This window comes from Bradysia coprophila, unplaced genomic scaffold (assembly GCF_014529535.1).
Source record: "Bradysia coprophila strain Holo2 unplaced genomic scaffold, BU_Bcop_v1 contig_232, whole genome shotgun sequence".
Classification (NCBI taxonomy): domain Eukaryota; kingdom Metazoa; phylum Arthropoda; class Insecta; order Diptera; family Sciaridae; genus Bradysia; species Bradysia coprophila.
In genome coordinates, this window is record NW_023503493.1 from 8685709 (window position 1) to 8708170 (window position 22462).

Here is a 22462-nt window from a genome sequence, read left to right on the forward strand (position 1 = left end):
TCCAACCGTACTAAAGTATCACTATTATTCTATTCGTATTTATTATATGATGTGATGTGTGTGTTGTATTCGCATCTATTTTGTTTGTTGTTTTTGCCAATCCAATCCCAAATGAAATGAATGCCGATAAAACCGAGCATATTCTTTGTAATAAAAACAATTTTCTCCATGATTTACAGACACAAAATACGGTTTACGAAATCGTTTCCGATATGTCGTCCAGACAGGATGCCGTCGAAGAACGACTATCCAGTTTAGAGGATAAAATGCAAGCATTGCAGGTGACCATTATTTTGACCATATTTTTCTCACTTAGCGATGGAGTCAGTGTAGATGATTTCTCCTTTTACCAACAGGACCAATTGGACCGGACATTGGACGCTCTGCCGGAGCTGTTAACTCGGTGTCTGACACAGCATCAGGAACGTGTCGATCAACGGCGAAACTTTCTACATCCTGATACGGCTGCAGCGTCAACATCCATTTTGCCAACGCCAACAATACCATCGCCAATCTTTATTCCACATTCGAGGTAAATATTTGTTTAAAAAATGGAAAATGTTTTTTTTCCTGTTGAATAATTTGCTGATTTAAAACTGTTGAAATGATAAATCAATTCACATCTTCCTTCGGCGAAGGAAAAACGTTCTACCTGCCGTTCGTTTCGATAATGGTTCGCACATTAGCAATCGATTTCGGTGCCCAATGCTAAAAGAAAGTATTCGGCTTTTGTATGCCGGGATAATAAATAATTATTTATGAAGCAATCGGCTAAAATTTATCCGAAAAGAAATCCAGTAAAAAAAGGGAAAAAAGAAAGTTTTCTGATTTTCGTATATTTTCTGCGTTTGGTGTAACAACAATGTAACTGTGAATATAATATCCATTCCAGCAAGTATCTCCTATACCATATACGCCGACATAATACAGACATTAAATTTATTTGGTCATAGATAATCGTGTGTATGGTTTTGTGTTACAGACCAATAGATGTGGAAAAGATCCTCGTTTTTTCCCTCCTTGTGTGTATGCTTAACCTGGGAAAGTCGAATAATTTTTTTTGCTTCCTTTTTACATTTCCCCGCATACGTATACGGAAAAAGCATCTGGGAAAAAGAAGCTCTATTAAGCCGGAATTATTCTTGCACACCGAGTGATTTAGTGTGATGTGATATTTAACGGATTTTCGGGGAGGGAATAAATGTTTTGAATGAATGAATATGAAAAAGGTGTGGCTGGTGACTCCTAATCCGAACAGTTAATGCAAAGGATGATTTGATATTATTTACGGTTCAGCCACAATGTAATAACATTGAAAAATATTGTCGTGTTAGCTTTTATTGTTTTTCTTCTTTTTGTTGGCATATAATGGCATTGAGATAGTTCTGGTTGGCTCTTCTTGTAAACGAATTTCTTTCGGTGGAATTGGGTTTTTAGGCCTTCCAACATGAAAGGTTTTTTTTGTGAAGAACGGCTACTGTTCGATTTTTTACCGTTTTTGGCTTAAAACCAACGCATTGATCGCAATGACGGCTTTGTGTATAGTAGTTAGTGACTTAGTGACTTATTTCTGGCGGAGACATTCTTTCACCGGACTTTATCACAGGGTGTTAAGCCAGAACATCATGTCTTTGCTTTTAAAAAGCTTTTGAGACCTTTAGGCTCCTTTGACATTCAACTGAAATACTATGCTTTCCGAATGATATCAGAAGTTACAAACTTCAAAAACTCTCCAAAACACACAAACTTTGCGATACGGTGTTTTAGCTTAACACGGCTCAAGAACCACAAGATTTAAAGAGTTGTAGGAATATGGACGACTCAAACTAATGCTCCGATCAGCCTGATTTAGTTTAGGTTTTCTTGAACCTGATCTTGCAGACAATTTCTCTTTTAAATGATATTGTTCTATAGTGATGATCCTGTATCGTGCTGGCACGACAACGCTCCACATCGCTAATTTTTATGATTTATTTACTTCAAAACTTCCCAACCAAATTTTGAAAAGCTTGAACGAAGCTTTCAGCTTTTCTCCGTTCATGAACTTTCAACACACCTTTTCTGAATTATAACAACACTGGTACACCACCTTTACGATGTTTACTTACAAAGTCCAACACTACGTAGCATCAGCTCAAACGATTTTTAATTATGTTCAGGTGCAGCAATTACGTTCTAATATCGATTTCAGCGCCGGGGTTTCACTTCAACAACATTATGAGAAACTTCGTCTTCGTAGAAATAATAATGATTTTCTAAGGGTATCTTCCTTCATCTCTTTCCCCAAAATCGTTTGTAAACCGACTGTTAATGAAAATGGAAAACTGCACTATAAATCGAACCAGTTGCTGCTGGCATTATTTATGTAGGTCGAAGGTACAAACATTTGATTAAACAATCTATGAATTCAGATACGGATCTACAAATTGATTGGGAAATAAATTACAATAACCGCATCCATTACGGTTTCCTTTTCCGCACACACATACACACAGGACACACAAACACAGACCCGACTAATTTTCCTCATTTTCGAGGCTATAATTTTAATCAAAAAATAATAAAATTTTCGAGCAATGAAATTACACTGTGCTCTGTGTGTACTCCGAGTATTAATTTCGAACCGAATGCCATCAAAATATTGATTTCACACCATAACACAAAACATATCAAAATTGTCGTACATGGTATAATTCTCAGTGCTGTTTCGATATTAATACTTTGTCATGTGAGGAAAATGTGGTTTTGTCGAATTGTTTTGGAATACACTGCCCGCACAACGTTTCGGCGAAATTTGCCGGTATCTAAGTTTAGACGTAGGCAACACAACGACTAGTCAATGACGGTCCATACTGAATGATGAATTTGTTGTAAAATGTCTTTCGCTGATCACGATTGTTGTAAAGCTTCCAGGGCCGAACTGTAAAATGGCTCATCGGGCTTATAGAACAAACACAGGCTCACCCTAAATTGGAGAGTTTTACATATAAAATGTATGTGGGTCGACTTATAAATCAGACAAGTCTTTCAAGATTCACCAAAGCTGTAAATTTTAAAGATTTACTGAGCAAATGGTTAAGAGTGAAAGAAATCCTTGAGACGAATCTGAATCTATTGAAAGAGAATTTACACGCAACGATTCTGTTCATTTTATTCTAAATGTTGGATTGCTTCGGACTTTCACCGAAAGATGTCGGAATCAATTTTTACGCATGAAGACTGTAAATATGATATGAGAAATTGAGAGCTTGGAAATTCCTTACGATCAATTAAACATCAATCAAATTCAGATCGTGGACCAACGACTCTGTCAGTATACTTATATTGACTTTATTGATTCTCGCTTGACCCTTTCTTGTCTATTCAAAAGTATTTTACTCTACTACAGGGAGGGGAAAGTGAAATTCGATATATTTTTTGATTTAGGAGTTGTTACTGTTTGTGGTTGATTCCACAAGAATTTTGTTGAACAATTGAAAATCTAGATTTTTATTTTCTAAACTGTTGTTGGGCACTCCGAGTACGTACAAGAATAGAATACTAAAACAAAAAATCTATTATTTCATTTGCTCTACAAATTTTGTGTGCAATCACATGCAAATCAGAAAAATCGTGTACTTCATTGACTGTACCATACATTTAGCTATATAAGGCCATATTAGGCAGATGGTAGAGCTTATTTTTACGTCGTTGTCGACATCAGATGACATACCCACATCAGCTATTCAATGTATTCCAACAACAATATTGTTGACCGGGTGTGTAGCTGTTCAGTGTTCATGCATTCAAATTATATTATCGCTTTATGTCACATCATATTGTTACAGGGCACATATTGTACATACATAAGTTACGTAAGACTGGCATAAATTATGTAGGACATCATGTCTTTTTAACTGTTTATGTAAAGTAATTGGTTCTTTCACTACGTATGTGGTAGCGAAGTTTATGTAAGATTTGATTGGAGGTATACTCGAATGTGCTGTATGGAAAATGCGATTTTGTTTTTCACATGACCCTCGAACTGATTTTGTTTGGTGGCTAAATAAAAATGTGGTTGTGTGTGCGTGTATGTGTATGGATGGGTTCTATATATATATATATGTATGTGATGGAAGACGATAGCGAACAATAGTATTACATTTTCCTGCATATAAACCGAATATTGAAAAACAATTTAGAAAATTGACACAAAAAAATAAAATATAAAAATAGAAAATTGTAATAATAAAACGAAATACTCTCTGTCCCTCTTTTTCTCTCTGGGTGTGTAGTGTATGTGCATGTAATGGAAAAGGAAAAATATAAACAATTTTCATGTTACAACCGAAAGATTCCTATCTTACCGTACATTTCGCAGAGATATGACAAAGTATACACCAGGAATACTTATATACACAACGGTATGCAATCCATTTATTGATTGATATGGAATTGTGTAAGTTTAAAGAAGAAAAGAAAATACTAGAGAGACGAAAAAAAATCTTTTTTTCAAATTCAATCGCATTACAGTTGCACGGATAGATTTAGTTTGAAGTGCTTTCTGTAGATATACCAATTTTCTTTGAGCAAAAGCAGTACGAGAGTGAGGCTTTTATAAACTGAACTATTCACTCAGATGTACTACAAACACACTTTCACGTGTGTTATCTTTCCTTTCAATATAGGGTTAGATGTTCTACGAAAAAAGAGTCATCGACATCCAGTTCAACTCAATGAATAATGTGTAGACGATTGAGAAACACCTCTTTCAAGAGGCAATTGCATTTTTGCTTAGAAACAGTTGTAAAAGCAACGAATAGGTTACAACATCTACACCATTGACAAATAATTAAAAATGAATTTGCGAAATCTTCGAACAATTTCAAAACAATGGTGGTAATGGAATCGTTAGAATTGAAAATATTTTTTGTTTGAGACATTCTCGTTTTTATGCTAGATCGAAGTTCAAAACGTGTTCTACCACAAGGGATTAAAATCGTTTTCGTTTAATATTTTTAACAATACGACGGCTCTAAGCCTGAAGTAGAAGTATCCTTGTTAGTAGACATTACCCTGAAGCTCATTTGGAATATGAATTTTTTAATGCCAATGGCCGGCATGGGAGCCTTTTTAGAACGAAAAAAATCTAAAAAATTATCGTCTGCGAAATGTCTACTTTGGGCTTAGAGAGCTTCGTGTTGTTGGAGATATCAAACGGAACCAACTTTTACCCATCTGAGTAAACTGAGTTTTAAACTGATCTAGCACTAAAGCGAGACTGTTTCAAGAAGAAATATTTTCTATTTTTCACTCAGGACAGTCCAACGATTCCATTACATCAATCTTTCGGGCCTTTCATAGTAAGTTTCGTAAGAAACTCTTCGACATCTTCGTACATTGACTCTTTGATAAAACTTAAAAGGGTTGGATAAAGGAATCATTGCACTAAAAAAGGAACTGTATCTGAATTAACAAAAGTTGGAAGCCACCCGAATCGTAACTCCAAACACTCGAACCAAAGATCAAACTCCACCTTAAATTACAACCAAAACACATTTTCATTGGCTCACCAAAAAATGTGCAATTACTTTGTCCAGTAACGTTTACCCTCAGTGCATAGGTACGCCATATGATAATCGGTTTGTGTCAAAACTCAATTTCAAATTTAGCGGAACAAAATTGCATTTATGGTGTGTGTGTGGTGTGTTGTGTGTAACCAGACAGAAATGTAACTGGAAGCGGAAAATTAACTTATCAACTGACTAATTCAATAAAAATCTCCAGTTGCATTTTCAGAAGCGAACCATCCGCCACAACACCATCATATCAATGGCCAACGAGCCCAATATTACCACCGATATCTAGCCGAACACCACATTTAGTGCCAGTTACATTTAATCCACACGGAACATCATCGTCATCATCGTCAACGCCTGCAACAACGACAACATCATCGTCAACAACAACAAACACCGCGGCCACCACCAGCGGTGCAATGGCATCAAATAGTTCTAATGCAATTACAAATTCGTTTACACATCGTCAACAGTCTAGCTGAATCGTATTAACTTCATCAACAACAACAGCAACCACCGCCATCGTCACACATCATTCATTACCGTCATCGACGTCATCTAGTTCTCTATCCAAGTACACGAAATCCAGAAAGCGTTCCGCACGTGTGTCAAGTTAGTATCTTAGATTATTAAATTAAAAATTAGTAAAACCAAAAAAACCAAGAAAAATGAAAATTTATTAAAAATAGAAATGAAAAGAAAAGAAAACATTTCAAATGAAAAATGTGTAACAATTTTTGAAAACAAAAAAATTGAAATAAAAATTGTAAAAGAAAAATAAGAAGAAGAAGAAAGAGATAAATATTAATGATAAAATGAACAATTTATAGAAATTTCATATTTAAATATATTTAAAGAAAGAACAAAAAAAAAACGATACACGAAAGGTAGAGAAACTTTTTTTAGTGAACTAAATATAGTCCAACTATACCTAAACTTATATCTAGTCGTAAAAGTTGGTTTAAAACATTTTGAAAATGAAATAAAAGTTCATTTCTAGCTAGGGTGGACCGATTTTAACCACTTCAAAGACCAATATCAGTTCCATTTGTAGCTTGGCCAATACTACATCTCACATCTTAGGATAAGCGTACCAATCTTCGAACACAAATGAGTTGTCGGACATCCTGTTGTTCTCATGAGTTTTATGGCAAATATTGGAAAATGTGAGCGAATTTTGGAAAATTTTGAAAATCAAATTGCAAAAATAGGCCCCCTGGTATAATAGGAACAAAATCTGATTAAAGCATTTATCGCTACATTGACAGCAGCGCACCCAAATGCCAATCTCCCAAAAAGAAACAGTGAAATTGAATTTGTGCATATTATTGTGGGATTTCACGTACGTGCGTACATTTCATGTCAGTAGGTATGAATTTGCTCTACCGGCTTTTCAGCTGATTCACTCATACAAACAAAAGTGTTTATACGGGTGGTATTGCTAAAACCGTATTAGCATGTAGTTCTATTTGTATGAGTTGACCAACTGAGAAACAGCTGATGCAAATGCATGCCTAGATTTTGCTAACGTCCCCTGTAAATGAAAATTAAGATTTTTACTGCTATTTTGCAAGAGAGTTGCATTATTTCAGAGTTCAGACTAATTTGGATACGCTGATTCCAAAGATTTCAATGCAGCGCTCAATTCTTGAATCAGACTTTTTTCCATGTACTGGATTTTGTGAGTAGACCAAAAGTACATTTTCTTCATCACTTCAAAGGCGTTAGCACTATATCATTGGATAGGTGAATGAATGTACATGTAGTGTAGTACAGTTACCTTTCATTAAATTTAGAAAGAGAAACCTCGTTCAAACAGCTCAATGGTACGTAAAAGTCCAGGAAAAAGTAATAGGAGACATATTTGGCCTCGTATTTGGCAGATAATTAAACGAAATTAAAATACTGGGCGACATCGATTTTTGTTGAAGGAAAGTAACAGAAACCTTGGTAACAGTAATGATGGGATAAGATTAGTCTTGGCAAGCTTGAGACGAGACTGTATATTGACTTTAAAGTTGCTAAAATCGATCTGTCCTACTTCTAGTATTGAACAGAACTTTATTTACCTTAGGGAGGGAATTTGAGTTGTTATAGTCAGTGTTTTGAGGGATGACGTTTTCCTTTACAATGTTTGATTTATCCAACACACATTTTTTTCGAAGAAAAAAGACAAAAAATATTTCTTAATTTTATACAACCAAAAAAAAAATCTTTTATATTTATACGAAAATATAAAAAAAGAGAAAAACTCCACGATATGTTGAGAAGATGAAAATAAAATTAAATTAAAAAGGAAAATATTTAACCACTTGAAACAATGTAAAATTCATTTAAAAAAAAATTAACAAACAAAATGATATAAAAGTAACACACACACAAAAACCAATGAATTTAAAATGAAAACTAAAAACTAAAATAAATTAAACAAGAATCTTAAAGTTAAAATTAAACAAATAAACACAAAGTTAATGTGATTCCCATATTTATTAAACATAAATTTAAAATATTTACCATTCAGTGACGGGGTTATTTGAAGGTACTTTATTAACTTGAAATAGAATTAACACATCTTTGAGTGGAACATTCTTTGGAGTCATAAATGTTAACGAAACTCTTCACCGATCGAAACTCTATAAAAATCAGAACGCACTCTATGTTAAAAGTCTATCGAGTCTATTAGATCTATGATCCAAATATAGAAAGTCCAGATGTTTTCAGAATGTTGAAACCTCCATGGAGTTAAAGTCTCCAAAAATTAAAAGTGTTTTGGATCCTTCGGAACGGTTTCGAAATTCAGGCAATCAGAAGGTTCTTAAAATATCCAGAGATTGAAAGTCTCTTCAGAGATTGAAAGTATCTCCAGATATTGAAAGTATCTCCAGAGGTTAAAAGTCTCTCCAGAGATTGAAAGTCTCTCCAGAGATTAAAAGTCTCTCCCGAGATTGAAAGTTTCCCGATAGATTGCAAGTCACTCCAGAGGTTGAAAATCTCTCTACGAAATTGAAAGCCTCTCCAGAGATTTGAAGTGTCCAAAAAGAAGATTTAGTAGAATAAGTAAAGGCTTTATTACACCAAAGACTTCAAAGACTAAAAATATACGGATGTTCAGTGTCTCCAGAGATTAAAATGACCTGAGTTGAAAATGTGAAAAACAGAACTCATCTGTTACAGACGGCTATCATCTGTTATCGACAACGGCAACAGTAATAATAGACAAGCTCTGCCCAATGAGGTCTTATATTGCAAAAAGTGTGTTCAAAACAAATGAAGTAAAAGATTTCTGAAATCAATCTATGAAAATCTCCGATCAAATGAAGTAATAGATCAGTAGTAAAACTGTTAATATGCTTGCCGATGACAGGTTAATGTCTATACAGACACAAAGTTATCGTTAAAATCTTTAAACTTTCCACAACATGCTGCAACGACTTTTGAGTAATTAGTCTGCGTATCGACTTTCTGTCCCAGGATTTTGAATTGATTGATCCAGTAAACAATATTTTCTCAACTGTTGACAGTCTGTACACGATTTTACGGAATTATTTCTATGATCACTCTACTCATACATATATAAAGGTATAGCATTCGTATCAACGGTGTTATGACCCAGTTTCCAGCAAAAACAAAAACATTTTCTTCTTTAGCTTCTTCAATGCTGTTTACAATCATGCGAGGTAGCAGTCGTACATACCCACTCTGCCGGGAATTGTTGATAAATTCTCTTTATTTCTATTTCTTGGCTGATGTATATGATTCAGTAAACAAACCTTGACGAAAGTTCCTTGAATTCCTCATCGAAACAACAAAATGAAAAAGGGGAAAATGTTAGACAAAGTTATTCCGGAATGATACTCATGACATGAATGTGTACAGAAAACTCTGACCGATGTAACCAATGCTTGTTTCCCGTACACCCTTTTTGATAAATGAAAATTCTGTATTCTAAAGTTGAATGAAATGTTTTTTTGAAAAGCAAAATAAAAACAAAATCCACAAAAAGTCCATGTTTGTATAATATTTTCCTTGCGGCCAATTGATTCGTTTTCCAGTGAAGAAAAAAAACGACGAAATTTAATTTAAAACAAAACGCAACAATGAAATGGACGTGAAAGGTTTTTTTTTGTGCGGTAAAAATATGATTTCGATTGAAACGTTGAGTTGATCAGTATTAAAAAGAGCGGTAACTTAGTTCCAATGTAATATCATTCTGCTGACCAAAAAATACTTCCAAACAAATCTTCAACCGAAATTAAGTTAATGAAATCAGAAACAATTAACCCGTTCAGTCACTGACATTGCGCGTATAAGCTTTACATTTTATATAATATAATTAGGGTGCCTGTTATAGCTAAATGGAAATTGTATTATACAGAAAAAGGAAGAAGAAGAAAAAAATGGAATGGAAACCAAGTAAAAACCTTATTATACCTTCGCGATAGTGTTAACCCAACTTGTGAATAAAATAATTAAAAAAATGAAATTGAAAAAAAATTACTTTCACGAAATGATTTGAAATAGGAATTTAAACGTTAACGGAGACGAGAGAAGTTCGATAATTATTTCTCAATTTAATCGGTATAAGAACGAAACACAGTTCAGTGGATGATGGAGTCAATCATTTGTCTAAGTCAATCATTACCCGCTTTCTTTTTGAGTTTTTTTTTCGGACAATGTATACCTTAAAATAATTCAAATGATTTCATTCGGTTACGAAAAAATTTGCAAAATTTGTGAACGAAAATTTCATTACAGCACTAGTGCCGAAAAGTAAATTTTACTTACCACTAGTGTCGAAATGAGTTTCATTTCACCTTCAACGCCGTCAAGTCGAAGTTGATACTCGAATATAACACATAATAGTAAGTTGTGGCACGAGTTATAGGATGAGTCAACGCACCTAGCATAATAGTAGAATATAGGTCTGGTCTAAAATTACTTCATCAGTCAAAACGTCATCCATAAACACATAACCGAAAATATATTGTTGACGATATGGCTCCGTGGATGGTCACGTTTGTTTTCGGCCTGTCAAAAATCCATTTTTGCTGTATGATGAAACCAAACTATTGCTAATTTCAAACTGAATAACATTTTCAATAATGTCAGAGCAAAAACGACCTTGTAACGGTGTAAAAATGGAAAATGACATGGTACACAGTCGTAATTCATCTCTATTTAACATATGCAATATTCTACTACTCTGCTAGGTGCTTTGATAAGAGGGTTAGGTCCACAGGGAGTCGTGCAGTAAGGCTACAAATGTGTTATGTATGATATAAAGTGGATTTTTGCAGGACCCGTTGTAATAAGTAGTTCATAAAAAGACGAAATCTAGTATGTCCTAAAGAATTGGAATTGACATTGAAAATTCATAAAATCGAAATTGAGGCGATCATTCGTGCATCAAGCACAAATGTGCGAACAACCAAATTGCACTTTGTAGTACTTTTCCCAAATCGTTGATATTACAGTCCAACGAATAACTTAAAGATTGTATCTTGAGACCACAGCATACGCCATCCGTTTTCATATTTAAAACCTCGACCTCGAAGAAAAATTTGATAATTAGAGCGAGGTACCAATCGAGTCAGCCCAATTTTTGTCTGCTGTAAACACAAACAACAGATCTAAGAAAGAGCCTTCAACTCCACAAAGTATTACTTCATTTCCCGCATCCTTCTCTTAAACATGCTGATGACAAATGAGAAAACTTATCATCCCAATCGAACTATGTATAGAGAATAAACGCTAGGCTTAAAAATAGACCAATTTTTTCTTCAAAGTTCAAACTTATTAAAATTGTGTCAAATTTCCAAATTAAAAAAAAAATTAAAATTGACGCATAAAAGACATTAATGAACAAAATAAACGTAAAATTAATTGAATTTAAATTTGTAGAAAATGGCAAATCACCACTAAAAATATAATGGAATTTAATTTCTTGTTTTTTATATATGAAAAAGAAAACTACATAAACTTAGTCATTTGCAAGAATTTTTAACGTAATCTGTCAGTAAAACGTAATCTGACAACATTTCTGGCAATTATTAAGAAGGGATGGCCCGAAGTGGTGGAATATTATATTTAAACTCCTCTGGATTATATCAGAACCACAACCACTTCAACATTCAACACACATTTATAGGTTAGCATTGTTTGAGATAAGGAAACATTTTTTAAGACTCAAAATGTTTTTAAAAAAATGGAAAACAAATTTTAAGAAGAAGAAGAATCTACTCTTTTCGTTCAAATTCAACGAAACATTGCGACACGCCTTATTATTAGAACTTAAAAACTATATATGAAATCGAATTCCATTTTAAAAAAAAAATTGATCATCGTGTAAGTTTAAACGTCTAGTCGATTCTTTTTATTTTAATAAAACAAAAAGAAACAAAAAATATTTTTGGTATATAAAAATGAAAATCGCTTCTCTTTTTTTATCGTATTTCGCAAGAAGTAAAAACTTAGTAGAGCGGATAAGTTTTAAAGAATAGAGAGAAAGAATATTGCTGCACAATAGGTCAATGAACATTTCGTTCAATTTCATCACGATTTTTATTCATAAATTTTTCACTAGAGATGCAGGAAATGCTTTGTTATTCAACGCAATTTCTTACAGATCTAAGAGTTTATGTCATATGATTCATTTGGTGATTATTGGTGTTTACATCTGTTAATCATCTGTTATCGACGACATCAATGACAAAAACAATCGATGAGGATTGGAATAGATATAGGAAAAACTATGCTCAAACAAATGAAGTAAAAGATTTTCCATAAAATACTGTGATGTACTTGAAACAAAAGAAGCAACAGATTTAATGAATTTATCGCTATATGCAGCAACCACTTTTGCAGCATAGCTAAATTGGTAATTTCTGTGAATATTTCGTCAAACATATTCAATTGAATTTTAAAATTCATAGTTTTTAGGCGACAGCTCAGAATTATTTTAGATTCGTTTATGGGCACCCGCCGAAATACGAATTAATACGGTCGCGTTCATTCAACTGTCATTAAGTCTATCAATTTCAATACCAACCATTAATTAGAACTTAAACAAAGTCCTTTTGGAACATTCAACCAAAACATTTTTCCGCTTACGTGAATCATACCAATTTCTTAAACCACCGTGGATTGCACAACATGCCCGTTAGAGACCTAATTTCTAATGGAATCCTAATCACAAGTTATTTGGGTTATGTCTCCTTTCCCACATAATGGGGAGTAATTGGTTTAAATTTCTCGTTGTAAGAACGTTCGAAGAATTGAAAAAATTCTCCAGACGATCCAGAAACCTAAAAGACATGCGAATAATACTTCAAGAAATCATGTTGAATATCAAGCATTTCCCGTAGCTCACCACAACATTGAACAATTGAGCAACTATTTTTTTGTAGAGCAAGACCCTTAAAGTCGTAAACAAAGTGATGGAGTAAGACCAGTTAATATCTTTATCGAAACGTCAAAATTGGATTTTCGTTAAATAAAAACAATTTCCGCTAAAAAAATGTCAAACATTTTTTTTACAGAATTTATGTGTCGGTATAACCACTAGAATTTAATTGATTTAATTGAGATGAATATATTTATTTGAAAAGCTTTAAGGCTGTTTTTAAAACCACCAGAAAGTAAATAAAAGAAGAAAAGGATATAGTAGCGTGGGTCTAAATAAATATTTATTGAAGTAGCCATTTTGTAAATAAATAAAAATTTTATTTTTACCGTTTCAACACTTCGTTAACTCATTAAAAACTGCCTACCATAAAGTTACGTTTAAAAGAAAAATTGTTTCTTTTTTTTAGTTTTACGAACAATAAATAAATTTTTAATCATAAAATTAGAGAAAGAAAAAAATTCATTATTAAACTCGTCAAAACTTATTTAAATGAACAAAAATAAAAATTATTATTAAAAGAAATATAAAGAAATAAAATAAACAAAAAAAATTATAAACAAAATTTAATAAATAAACCAAAAAAAGTGTAAAGGATTTCTTGTAAACAACCTACTAGACCCACAAATTTGTATATCAGCTTTAATTAGGACATAAAAATAACGTGATATTGTTACTTAATAAAATATTTATTTATAGATAATTTGAATTGATTATAAAAAATACAGAACAACCAACAACAAGAAAAAGAAAATGAAAAATTAAATTAGACTCAACAATAGAACGGTCGTTTTAATTGAACTGAGAATAGTGAATCTTCAAGGACGTTTGAACTGCCATCGACTTTAAGAAATGTCATCCACGTTAAAAAATGTATACGAATCTGTGAATGAACGAAACATTCAACGAAACTATAGTGAGGTTACGTCTGAAAGTACCGTAACTTGAAGATCGATACCCTCCTTACATGGAAAATATTTTGAAAAGTGCGGTGTTTTGCCAAAGTTAGTATAAGAATAGGATAAGTGGGCTGACTCCAAGATGTATCAAGCACCTAGAACTAAGTTGGGCCTGTAGTGCGTCCGGTGCGGATGATTTGAAATAGGAATTAGAATGTTAACAGGGAAGGGAAAAGTTCGATAATTTTTTTTCAATTTAATCAACTTAATCGGTATAAGAACACCAAAACAGTTCAGTGAATGATGGATGGAGTCTATCATTTGTCCAAGTCAATCATTACCTACTCGTGTCTGCCTTAAAACAATTCATATCCGTCTCATAATTTGAACGATTTTATTCACAAAAAAGTACAATTACGAAAAAACGAGCCATCAGAACAGTCGGAGCGTTTGCTGCGACTGAGCCCCGTACAAACCCGTATATCTATTGCGTACGTGACCCTAGTGCGTCTGTCACCCTACTTTGACCGTAAGCCTATGCGCCGGTTAAAGTAGTTAAAGTAAAATTATTATGTAATGTGTACATCTTAGAAATTGCGCATAGCGCAATTACGAAGCCCCGTACGACGTTCCTTTCAAATGAAACAAAAATTTCAAATAGCACTTAAATTTTAATTTATTGAGTATAAATACACATAGGCCTAGTATCGGCCTCAGTCCGAGGATCCAAATTTATTTTTTTTTCAACTACATTCTATTCGGCCTTTGATTACCTTCCAAATGAAACAAAAAATACGAAAAACGGATGAAATTTGCTCGAGTTATATGTAAAATACACATAGAGCCGAGGGGTCACGCACTTCTTCAAATTTAATCCATTTAATACATTTAATCCAAGAAATACCTAGTAACGGCCTTAGTCCAAGGACCCAAATTTAATTTTTTTTTTCAACAACATTCTATTCGGTGTTCGATTATCTTTCAAATGAAACAAAAATTACGAAAAACGGATGAAATTTACTCGAGTTGTATGTAAAATACGCATAGGGCCCTAGTAGCGGCCTTAGTCCGAGGACCCAAATTTAATTTTTTTTTCAACAACATTTTATTCGGCCTTTGATTACCTTCCAAATGACACAAAAATTACGAAAAACGAATGAAATTTACTCGAGTTCAATGTAAAATACACATAGGGCCCTAGTAGTGGCCTTAGTCCAAGGACCCAAATTTAATTTTTTTTCAACAACTTTCTATTCGGCGTTCGATTACCTTCCAAATGACACAAAAATTACGAAAAACGAATGAAATTTACTCGAGTTCTATGTAAAATACACATGGCCCTAGTAGCTTTTCACTTCTAAGGCCCTAACTCACGGTCCACTCAACCGATTTTAAAAAACTTTTTTTTTCCTGGATTTGCCGTGTCATTTACATTTCCATCGTTTATTTTGCCATAAATATCACCAAAAGACCTTAAATCACTTAGGTGGCCCTAACTCACGAAGGGCCGACCCGAATATGCCCATCTTCGAACTTAGCCTCACTATTTTGACTATCTTTCAGGGAAAAATTTTTGAAATCGGATTTGATTTACTCAAGATATCGACGTGACGGACAGACGGCCCAAATTTTTATTGCGGATTCGTCATCTATGAACATAGGCAAACACTTTGCCCTTACCGTCTGCTTCGAATTCCATCAATTACACACGGCATCGTAATCCTATAAGCCCCTTCGTACTTCGTACGGGGCTAAAAACTGCAAAATTTATGGACGCAACATCTCATTAAGCGTTGAATACGTTGAAATTCGGATGATACACAAAATAGTAGGTTTGTGCTACAAGTTGTAGGATAGGTCAACGCATCTAGCATATGCGATAGGAGGAGAATAAACGTATGTTCCAAGCTTAATTCAGCGGTCATGTCAAGCTTATTTCGGCTGGCAAAACGTCATCCATGGAGACATTACCGAAAAATTATTGTTGATGAAATCAAATCGTTTTTACTGTATGGATGGAACACACTGTCAATACAGTAATATTTTAGTGTAAGCGAGTTCAGAGTAAAAATGGAATTGAAACAGTGTTAAAATGTAAAATTACATGGTACACTGTCGTAATTTATTACTCTATTTGCAGGGCCACATTAGCCCATGTGCAAAATGGACATAGCCTAGGGATACTCCAATATCAAGTCCTTAGACCGCAGCTGGGATTGTAGTGAGTGTACATTTTGCTAGGATTAGTCCACAAAGATAAACTACCTATGTAGGAAACAACATGGATGACGTCAACATAGCAAAGAGTAGATTTTGTCTCTGGATTCTACATTTTGTATTAGTGACCTTATAAGACTCAGGAAATGAAGTGATGGTAATGTGGACATGTTATTGTGACTATTAATGGAGACAGGGTGTTGATGTATCCAATCTTCGTTTTAGGTTTTGAACAAATATCTTTGAGGTAAGAAAACGCTTTAGTTCTTCCACCGGGGCCTATTATTAGTTTTCCACTGGACGACACTAAAGGTATTTACACAAAACAATTAGGTTCGATGCAGAACATTATTATAAGATACTTTGCTTCGTATTATATGCCAAAAAAATGTTTACTTTTTTTTATAAACCATTTTGAAAACCCAAAAAATAACGAAAAAAACGAATTGACGAAACGAAATACACTCCGGAGTGTATTCCGATTCGAATTTTCATGATTTTTTGCGTGTTCAAAGTGTTCTATAAAAAAAATTAAACATTTTTTTGGCATATAATACGAAGCAAAGTATCTTATAATATTGTTCTGCACCGAAGAAAAATAAAAAAATATTTGTTTGGAACCTAATTCTCAGCGTTAATCCCGTTTCTTGTTGATCTTTCCGTTTCGATTTTCTTCTTGATCGTATTAAACAAAATTGTTGCTTTCAAAAGTTCTTTTGAGCGAGAATCAACAGTGTTCTCACACAAAAAAATGCTCTTCTGTATGGAAATGGAAAATTCCGCAAAATGAACGAATTTCAATATAGTTTTTGAAGGTCAAGGAATTTTTAATGATCTATCCACCGCCGCTGGGATATTTAGGTATTAGCCGGATGGAGATGCCTACATATATGCCTCAACAAAGTTATCGCTGCACAGATCTAATAATGCGGCAATTTACTCGACAATATTTTGCTGGATTTATTCTCGGTAATTTCAAGTGGCCTGCCCAAAAGATTGTGCTGATTCGGAAGTTGTCAGTTCCTTAGGGACAGTTAAATCAATCCCGTAAATTTGTTGAAGCATTTGATTCTCAAATCAAATTTCTTTTATTTTTAGCAGTACTTTCATTCACATTATTTTGTGTAACTTGAAAAAGGTCAGAAATCGAATTAAATGTGCCATTCGCACACAAGAAAGATGTCTAGCCACGATTGGTTGGCATACGTCCTCCTCGAGCTTCGCGTCTGTTACGGATTCCAAAAAGTTTCGCGGCTGCGTCTCCAACCATATTCATTTCCTGAAAAATATTTCAATTTTTACATAGATGATGGATGCAAGAAAGACATAACGGATTACCTGGAAATCTGTGTCGATGGGAGAGTCAGCAACACTTCTACGATTCTGTAATGTTAAATATTTTTGGAATTTAATTTCAAAGAGAACATGTGTGCCTCCCGCTATTGGTACTTGAGGTGCAAACTCGCTACACCATTTAACAAAGATCGCAGTACGTTAAAAATGTATTGAAAGAGACATTACAACTCGTGATCTTTGCTCATACTCATTTTTTCATAGAATCTATTGTACAGCTCAAGTACCGACAAAATACAATAATTATACGCAACTGCTTCCAGTTTCGTATTTACGTAAGTAGAACCAAAAGTTCTTGCTATCGAGTCGAGTCTGAGGACAAAATTAACTCAAACCTCAAAAGAAAGATCTGGAAGCAAATACAATATCTACATCCGCTTAATTTACCCTTGGTTCCAATGGTGTCGAAACATTTTCCGTTTGAGCGCTTCGGCGGTTACGTTGTTCCAATTGGGCTGGTGGCGCTTCGGTTTGAGCGCTTCGACGATTACGTTGTTCCAATTGAGTTGGTGGTGCTTCGGTTTGAGCGCTGCGACGGTTACGTTGTTCCAATTGAGTTGGTGGCGCTTCGGTTTGAGCGCTGCGACGGTTACGTTGTTCCAATTGAGTTGGTGGCGCTTCGGTTTGAGCACTTCGACGGTTCTGTTGATGAGAATTAGAGTTCATCATTTAAAATTTCAAATTAGAATTTATTTTCTAAATTTACTCGTTGTTCCAGCATTGGTGGCATAGGTGGACCTGGTGGCATTGGTGGCTCAGGTACTTGCGCGCTTCGACGGTTTCGTTGTTCCAATTGGGTTGGTGGTGCTTCGGTTTGAGCACTTCGACGGTTCTGTTGATGAGAATGAGAATTCATCATTTAAAATTTGAAATTAGAATTTATTTTCTAAATTTACTCGTTGTTCCAGCATTGGTGGCATAGGTGGACCTGGTGGCATTGGTGGTTCAGGTACTTGCGCGCTTCGACGAACCTATTAAAATAAATAAATGAAGATCTTTTTTACACAACGCTCAATTTTAGCCTAAATTTTGGCGCAAAAATATTATATTTTTATATGATAATTTCGTATTCGCGTCTTTTCTCTACGTTGCGTTGGCTTAGAGTAACAATAGAAAACGCAATACTTCACGAAAATTGGCACAAATTATTAGTTTTGTCGTAGTAGGGCACATCACCACAAACTTTTATCATTGTCACTCATTGGGCGTTTTTTTAGTGCTGTATTTTCGTTATCTTCACAACAGAATCTTTTTTAAAAAATGCATGAACGCGATGACGACAACGAATGTTCAACACAAAATAGATTTGGTTGCAGCAGTTTGACCAGCTCTGAGAAAATTCAACACTTTATGAAATTTTTGGTGAACTGCTGACTTTTTTCAAGTCTGGTCAAACTGCTACAACCAAATCTATTTTTATTGACCGCTAAAAAATTCGTGGTCGTTATGGCCATCGTACATTTGTAAAATAGAATTTCGGTGAAAAGATATCATCGAAAATCAAACATGAAAACGATAGACATTTACCCTTGCATCATGCAGCATTGGCATTGGTGGCATCGGTGGCATAGGCACCGGTGGCATCTGTTTACCGAAACGATATATACTGAAATAACGGTCGAGGTTGGAAATACAACAATTTACAAACCTGGGAACGCACACCGCCTAATGCAGCACAACTGATAAGGGCAAAGAAAATGCACGCTAACTTCATAGTTTTGTGTTTGCAGTTGATATTAGGACCACAAAATTTATTTAACTTCAAATCTTATAACTGTGATTGCGAATGCAATAAATCACTAAATGAATTGCAACGTCGCACATTCAATTTATATATGGAAAAATCAACCGGACGCATTCCAGATAAGAATATGTTTGTTTGATTTCCATGCGATATTTATCGAATTGTCTGATCTCTTTTCTTGTAACTTTTTTCTAGCATTCCATTTTTTTTTCTCTGGATAATTCGTTTTTGTTCAATTGTTTAAATACAGTTTTACGTATGAAATGTTGATAAATGCCGCGGCTAATTAGTCAACTCTTGAAATATCTCAATGACTATTAACGAGTTGCAACTCTGTGCAGGTGATTGTTTTAGTGCATGCAATCCGATTGAACCGTGAGATAAATTTTTCATCATTTTAAATAATAATCTTAACAACATGGTTCAGACGGCAATTAAATGTTTATCGAGATGGAATTTTCGTGTTTTTTGTTGATTGGATGACCAGTTCTAAGTTTTCTCCGGAAATTTCGGCAGTGTGATATTTTCGTTCGAAAATACCAGAAGAGCTATGCTTGCGAAGTGACGTATCCATAACAGATTTGTCATACATTTTCGTAAGCTTAAATCAAAAGCTTACGTAGACCAATAATTGAGCTTAGATCATAGTTCCGTGCTTGAAGTGTTCCATAAATCAACAGAAATTTTTGTTACAATTTATTCGACAAAAAAAAAGTTTCGATGTCACGATACAGAAGTTGCGGGAAATAGGAACTAGGAACCTTTGTCGTGAAATTTCAATTTTCTCAATGCACTAAAGAATTATCGCACAAAATTAGTTATTTCGCACTACTACTGGTGCAAATTCATTAACATCAGGATATTTTCTATATCAAACGAAGCGAATGTGTTTCAACCGTAACACTGTGATTCTGTCTCCGGTCTCCGTCAATCAGATTTGTACACAAGAACAACATCTGATTGAATAGATTAAGGTTGACTCGCTTAGTTTGTATGAATTCCGTAGGTGGAAGCACTCGTTTTCAGGGAGTAGAATGCAAAGTATATAAACACTGAAGGTAATGCAAATCCACAGTTACACACGGATCCAAACTTTCTGGTGAATTTTAGCTCCGTCATGTTACACACGTATTGAATTCGTTTGCGTCAAGTTGCATCTAGTGGTGAATTTGGAACGATTTAGCGACGTTATGTTGCACACACATAAAATTCGTTTGCGTCAAGTTGTATTTAGTGGTGAATTGGAAGTATTTAGGGCCGTCATGTTGCACAAGTCTAAGTTAGACAACATACGAAAATGAATTCACCTGAAAGTTTCGATCCGTAATTTCTCTGATCCGTTGAGGGTCTGCATTACCTTCAGTGTTTATATACTTTGGTAGAATGTACCAACACATGTGTGCCAACTTGTAAAAAAAATCAAAACCCACCGCTGACCAGTGGCGTTCTCCCGTGTTCTCTGTCTTGTGCATCGCTAGTATTGTTGCTGAGGGAATTCGCATAGTCAGTTAGGCGAAACGCCAGTCAGATAATGGTGTCTAGCCTTTAAAAGAAAATTTTGAAAAAAGGTGGATCTGTGTTGTTACAGACGAAGACTGTGGAAAAGCAGTCAAATGCATTTTGAGATTGTTACTTGCACGCCAGGTGGCGATCTTTCAAAAATATTTTTGGTCGATTTTAGTAGACTTCTCTCGCAGACCTTTTCAGGTAAAGTTTGTCTTCAAATGTCGACTAGACGAATACAATTCGCATATTTTTGTAGAACATCGTATGCTTCCAAAACCTCACATAACGGTTTAAATGTCAAACATCATGCACTGGTGCACGCCTGTACTACAGGCCCTGTAGGCTACATAAAATTTTTACAAAAGCCCACAAAAATGAACATTTTTAGAAATCATACAGATGCGGATATCAAGACCAAATGGTCGAACATACCTTGATTCAAAAATTCAAACAAACAACCTAGTACCTAGTTTAAGATATTAAGGTTTTGAAACTCTCAGGGCCGTACTATGAAAGGTTTCTGAATTGATGAAAAATATTTGAAGTATTTTCATGCTGAATAGAATTAGGATTTGCGCATCCGTAGAGCATTGTTGAAAAATAAAATTATCAATTCCCTCAATGGTCGTAATATCACCGTCATAAAATTCTAACACGTTTGAGCATGATGATCACAATTACATATTCAATGCCGTGGCAGTCGAAACACTTGGTCCTTGGTCAACGGAAGCGCAAAATTTGATCAGTAAAATTGGAAATAAATTAATAGAATTGAGCGGTGAATCTCGATCACTAGAATTTTTGCGACAGAGAATCGCCATGGCAATTCAAAGAGCGAATGTTTCGTCTATTTTGAGCACGATACCGTCCTTGAAGACATTTTTTATCTTTAGTTTTAAGTTTATGCACGATCCATATGTACGCAAAACAACCCGTTAAAAATAAAAGATTTAAAACTCTGACATTTTAAAGAATAAAAATAAAGAAAACACCTTAAAAAAAATGATCACATGATATTTAAGGTTTGCAATTTTTGAAACTCGGAAAAGAAAGCCGCTGCAAAGCGACGTTAGCCCCGTACTATCCCGCATAACAAATGTTCCCAACTAAGCTCGTAAACCGAGTGCATCCGTAACTCGAAAACGCCAATGACTCTAGTTAGTGTGTGTCTCTTCCGAGTGTTACAAACGACTTACCAATCGTACGAGCCTCGTAATTTCGAACACATCATTATTCGAGCTGGAGATCACAACGTTATCATGTGACTTCGGGGGTCCCTCAGGGCAGTCACCTGGGTCCTCTTTTGTTTTTAATCTATTTTAATGACGTCACTGAAAGTTTCAAGAGAGCCAAGTGTTCTCTATTTGCAGATGATCTTAAGGTTTACGGTAGCGTTTCGTCGGTCACAGACTGCGTTGCGATTCAGGAAGATTTGGATGCGCTCAGTCGTTGGTGCGAAGAGAACTCTCTGATGTTGAATGTATCCAAGTGTGATGTTATGTCGTTTTTCCGCTGTCGCAACCCGTTGCGCTTTTGTTATTCTGTGGGCGGTGTCTCGCTAAAGAGGATAGTTGAGAAGAAAGACCTAGGTGTGTTTTTCACTGCTGACATGAGTTTTAACAGACACGTTGAATACGTTGTGGGCAAGGCCTATGCAATGCTTGGATTTGTCAAGCGCATTTGTAAGGATTTTCGTAACGTTGACGCCCTCAGGAGCGTGTACTTTGCCCATGTCAGGTCTCACATGGAATATGCGTCGGTTGTCTGGTCTCCCTATTATCAG

At 34.8% G+C, this 22462-nt stretch overlaps 2 protein-coding genes across 21 annotated transcripts in view; one reads left to right on the forward strand and one right to left on the reverse strand.

The window, feature by feature from the left end:
- The window catches only part of LOC119076402 (small conductance calcium-activated potassium channel protein), a 202916-nt gene extending 196667 nt beyond the window's left edge, over window positions 1-6249 (forward strand). For all 10 annotated transcript variants that reach the window (XM_037183121.1, XM_037183129.1, XM_037183120.1 and 7 more), the window contains 3 exons: window positions 180-281; window positions 357-532; window positions 5767-6249. In XM_037183121.1, coding sequence (XP_037039016.1) covers window positions 180-281; window positions 357-532; window positions 5767-6040 — 552 coding nt within the window. In that variant the 3' untranslated portion in view covers window positions 6041-6249. The remainder of the gene's footprint in view (window positions 1-179; window positions 282-356; window positions 533-5766) is intronic.
- Window positions 6250-17128: 10879 nt separating this feature from the next.
- Window positions 17129-19242, reverse strand: LOC119076417 (WAS/WASL-interacting protein family member 3-like). 11 transcript variants are annotated; one of them, XM_037183157.1, is made up of 7 exons: window positions 19079-19242; window positions 18957-18990; window positions 18337-18400; window positions 18136-18221; window positions 17817-18071; window positions 17415-17459; window positions 17129-17355 (listed from the first exon to the last, which is right to left on the reverse strand). In XM_037183157.1, the coding sequence occupies exons 1-7, from the start codon at window positions 19141-19143 to the stop codon at window positions 17260-17262; spliced, it is 645 nt and encodes a 214-aa protein (XP_037039052.1). In that variant the 5' UTR covers window positions 19144-19242; the 3' UTR covers window positions 17129-17259. The 11 variants fall into 11 exon arrangements, with proteins under 11 accessions (XP_037039052.1, XP_037039056.1, XP_037039049.1 ...); XM_037183161.1 differs by having other exon boundaries at window positions 17817-18059; window positions 18199-18221; window positions 18957-19013; window positions 19078-19241; XM_037183154.1 differs by having other exon boundaries at window positions 18957-19013; window positions 19078-19241.
- Between the last annotated feature and the right edge of the window lie 3220 nt (window positions 19243-22462).

Coding starts and splice junctions, on each gene's coding strand:
- LOC119076417 (XM_037183150.1), bottom strand. CDS start 19,143: ATGAAGTTAGCGTGCATTTTCTTTGCCCTTATCAGTTGTGCTGCATTA. Junction 19,014..19,077: donor TAGGCGGTGTGCGTTCCCAG/GTTTGTAAATTG, acceptor TTCGGTAAACAG/ATGCCACCGGTGCCTATGCC. Junction 18,401..18,956: donor CAATGCTGCATGATGCAAGG/GTAAATGTCTAT, acceptor TTATTTTAATAG/GTTCGTCGAAGCGCGCAAGT.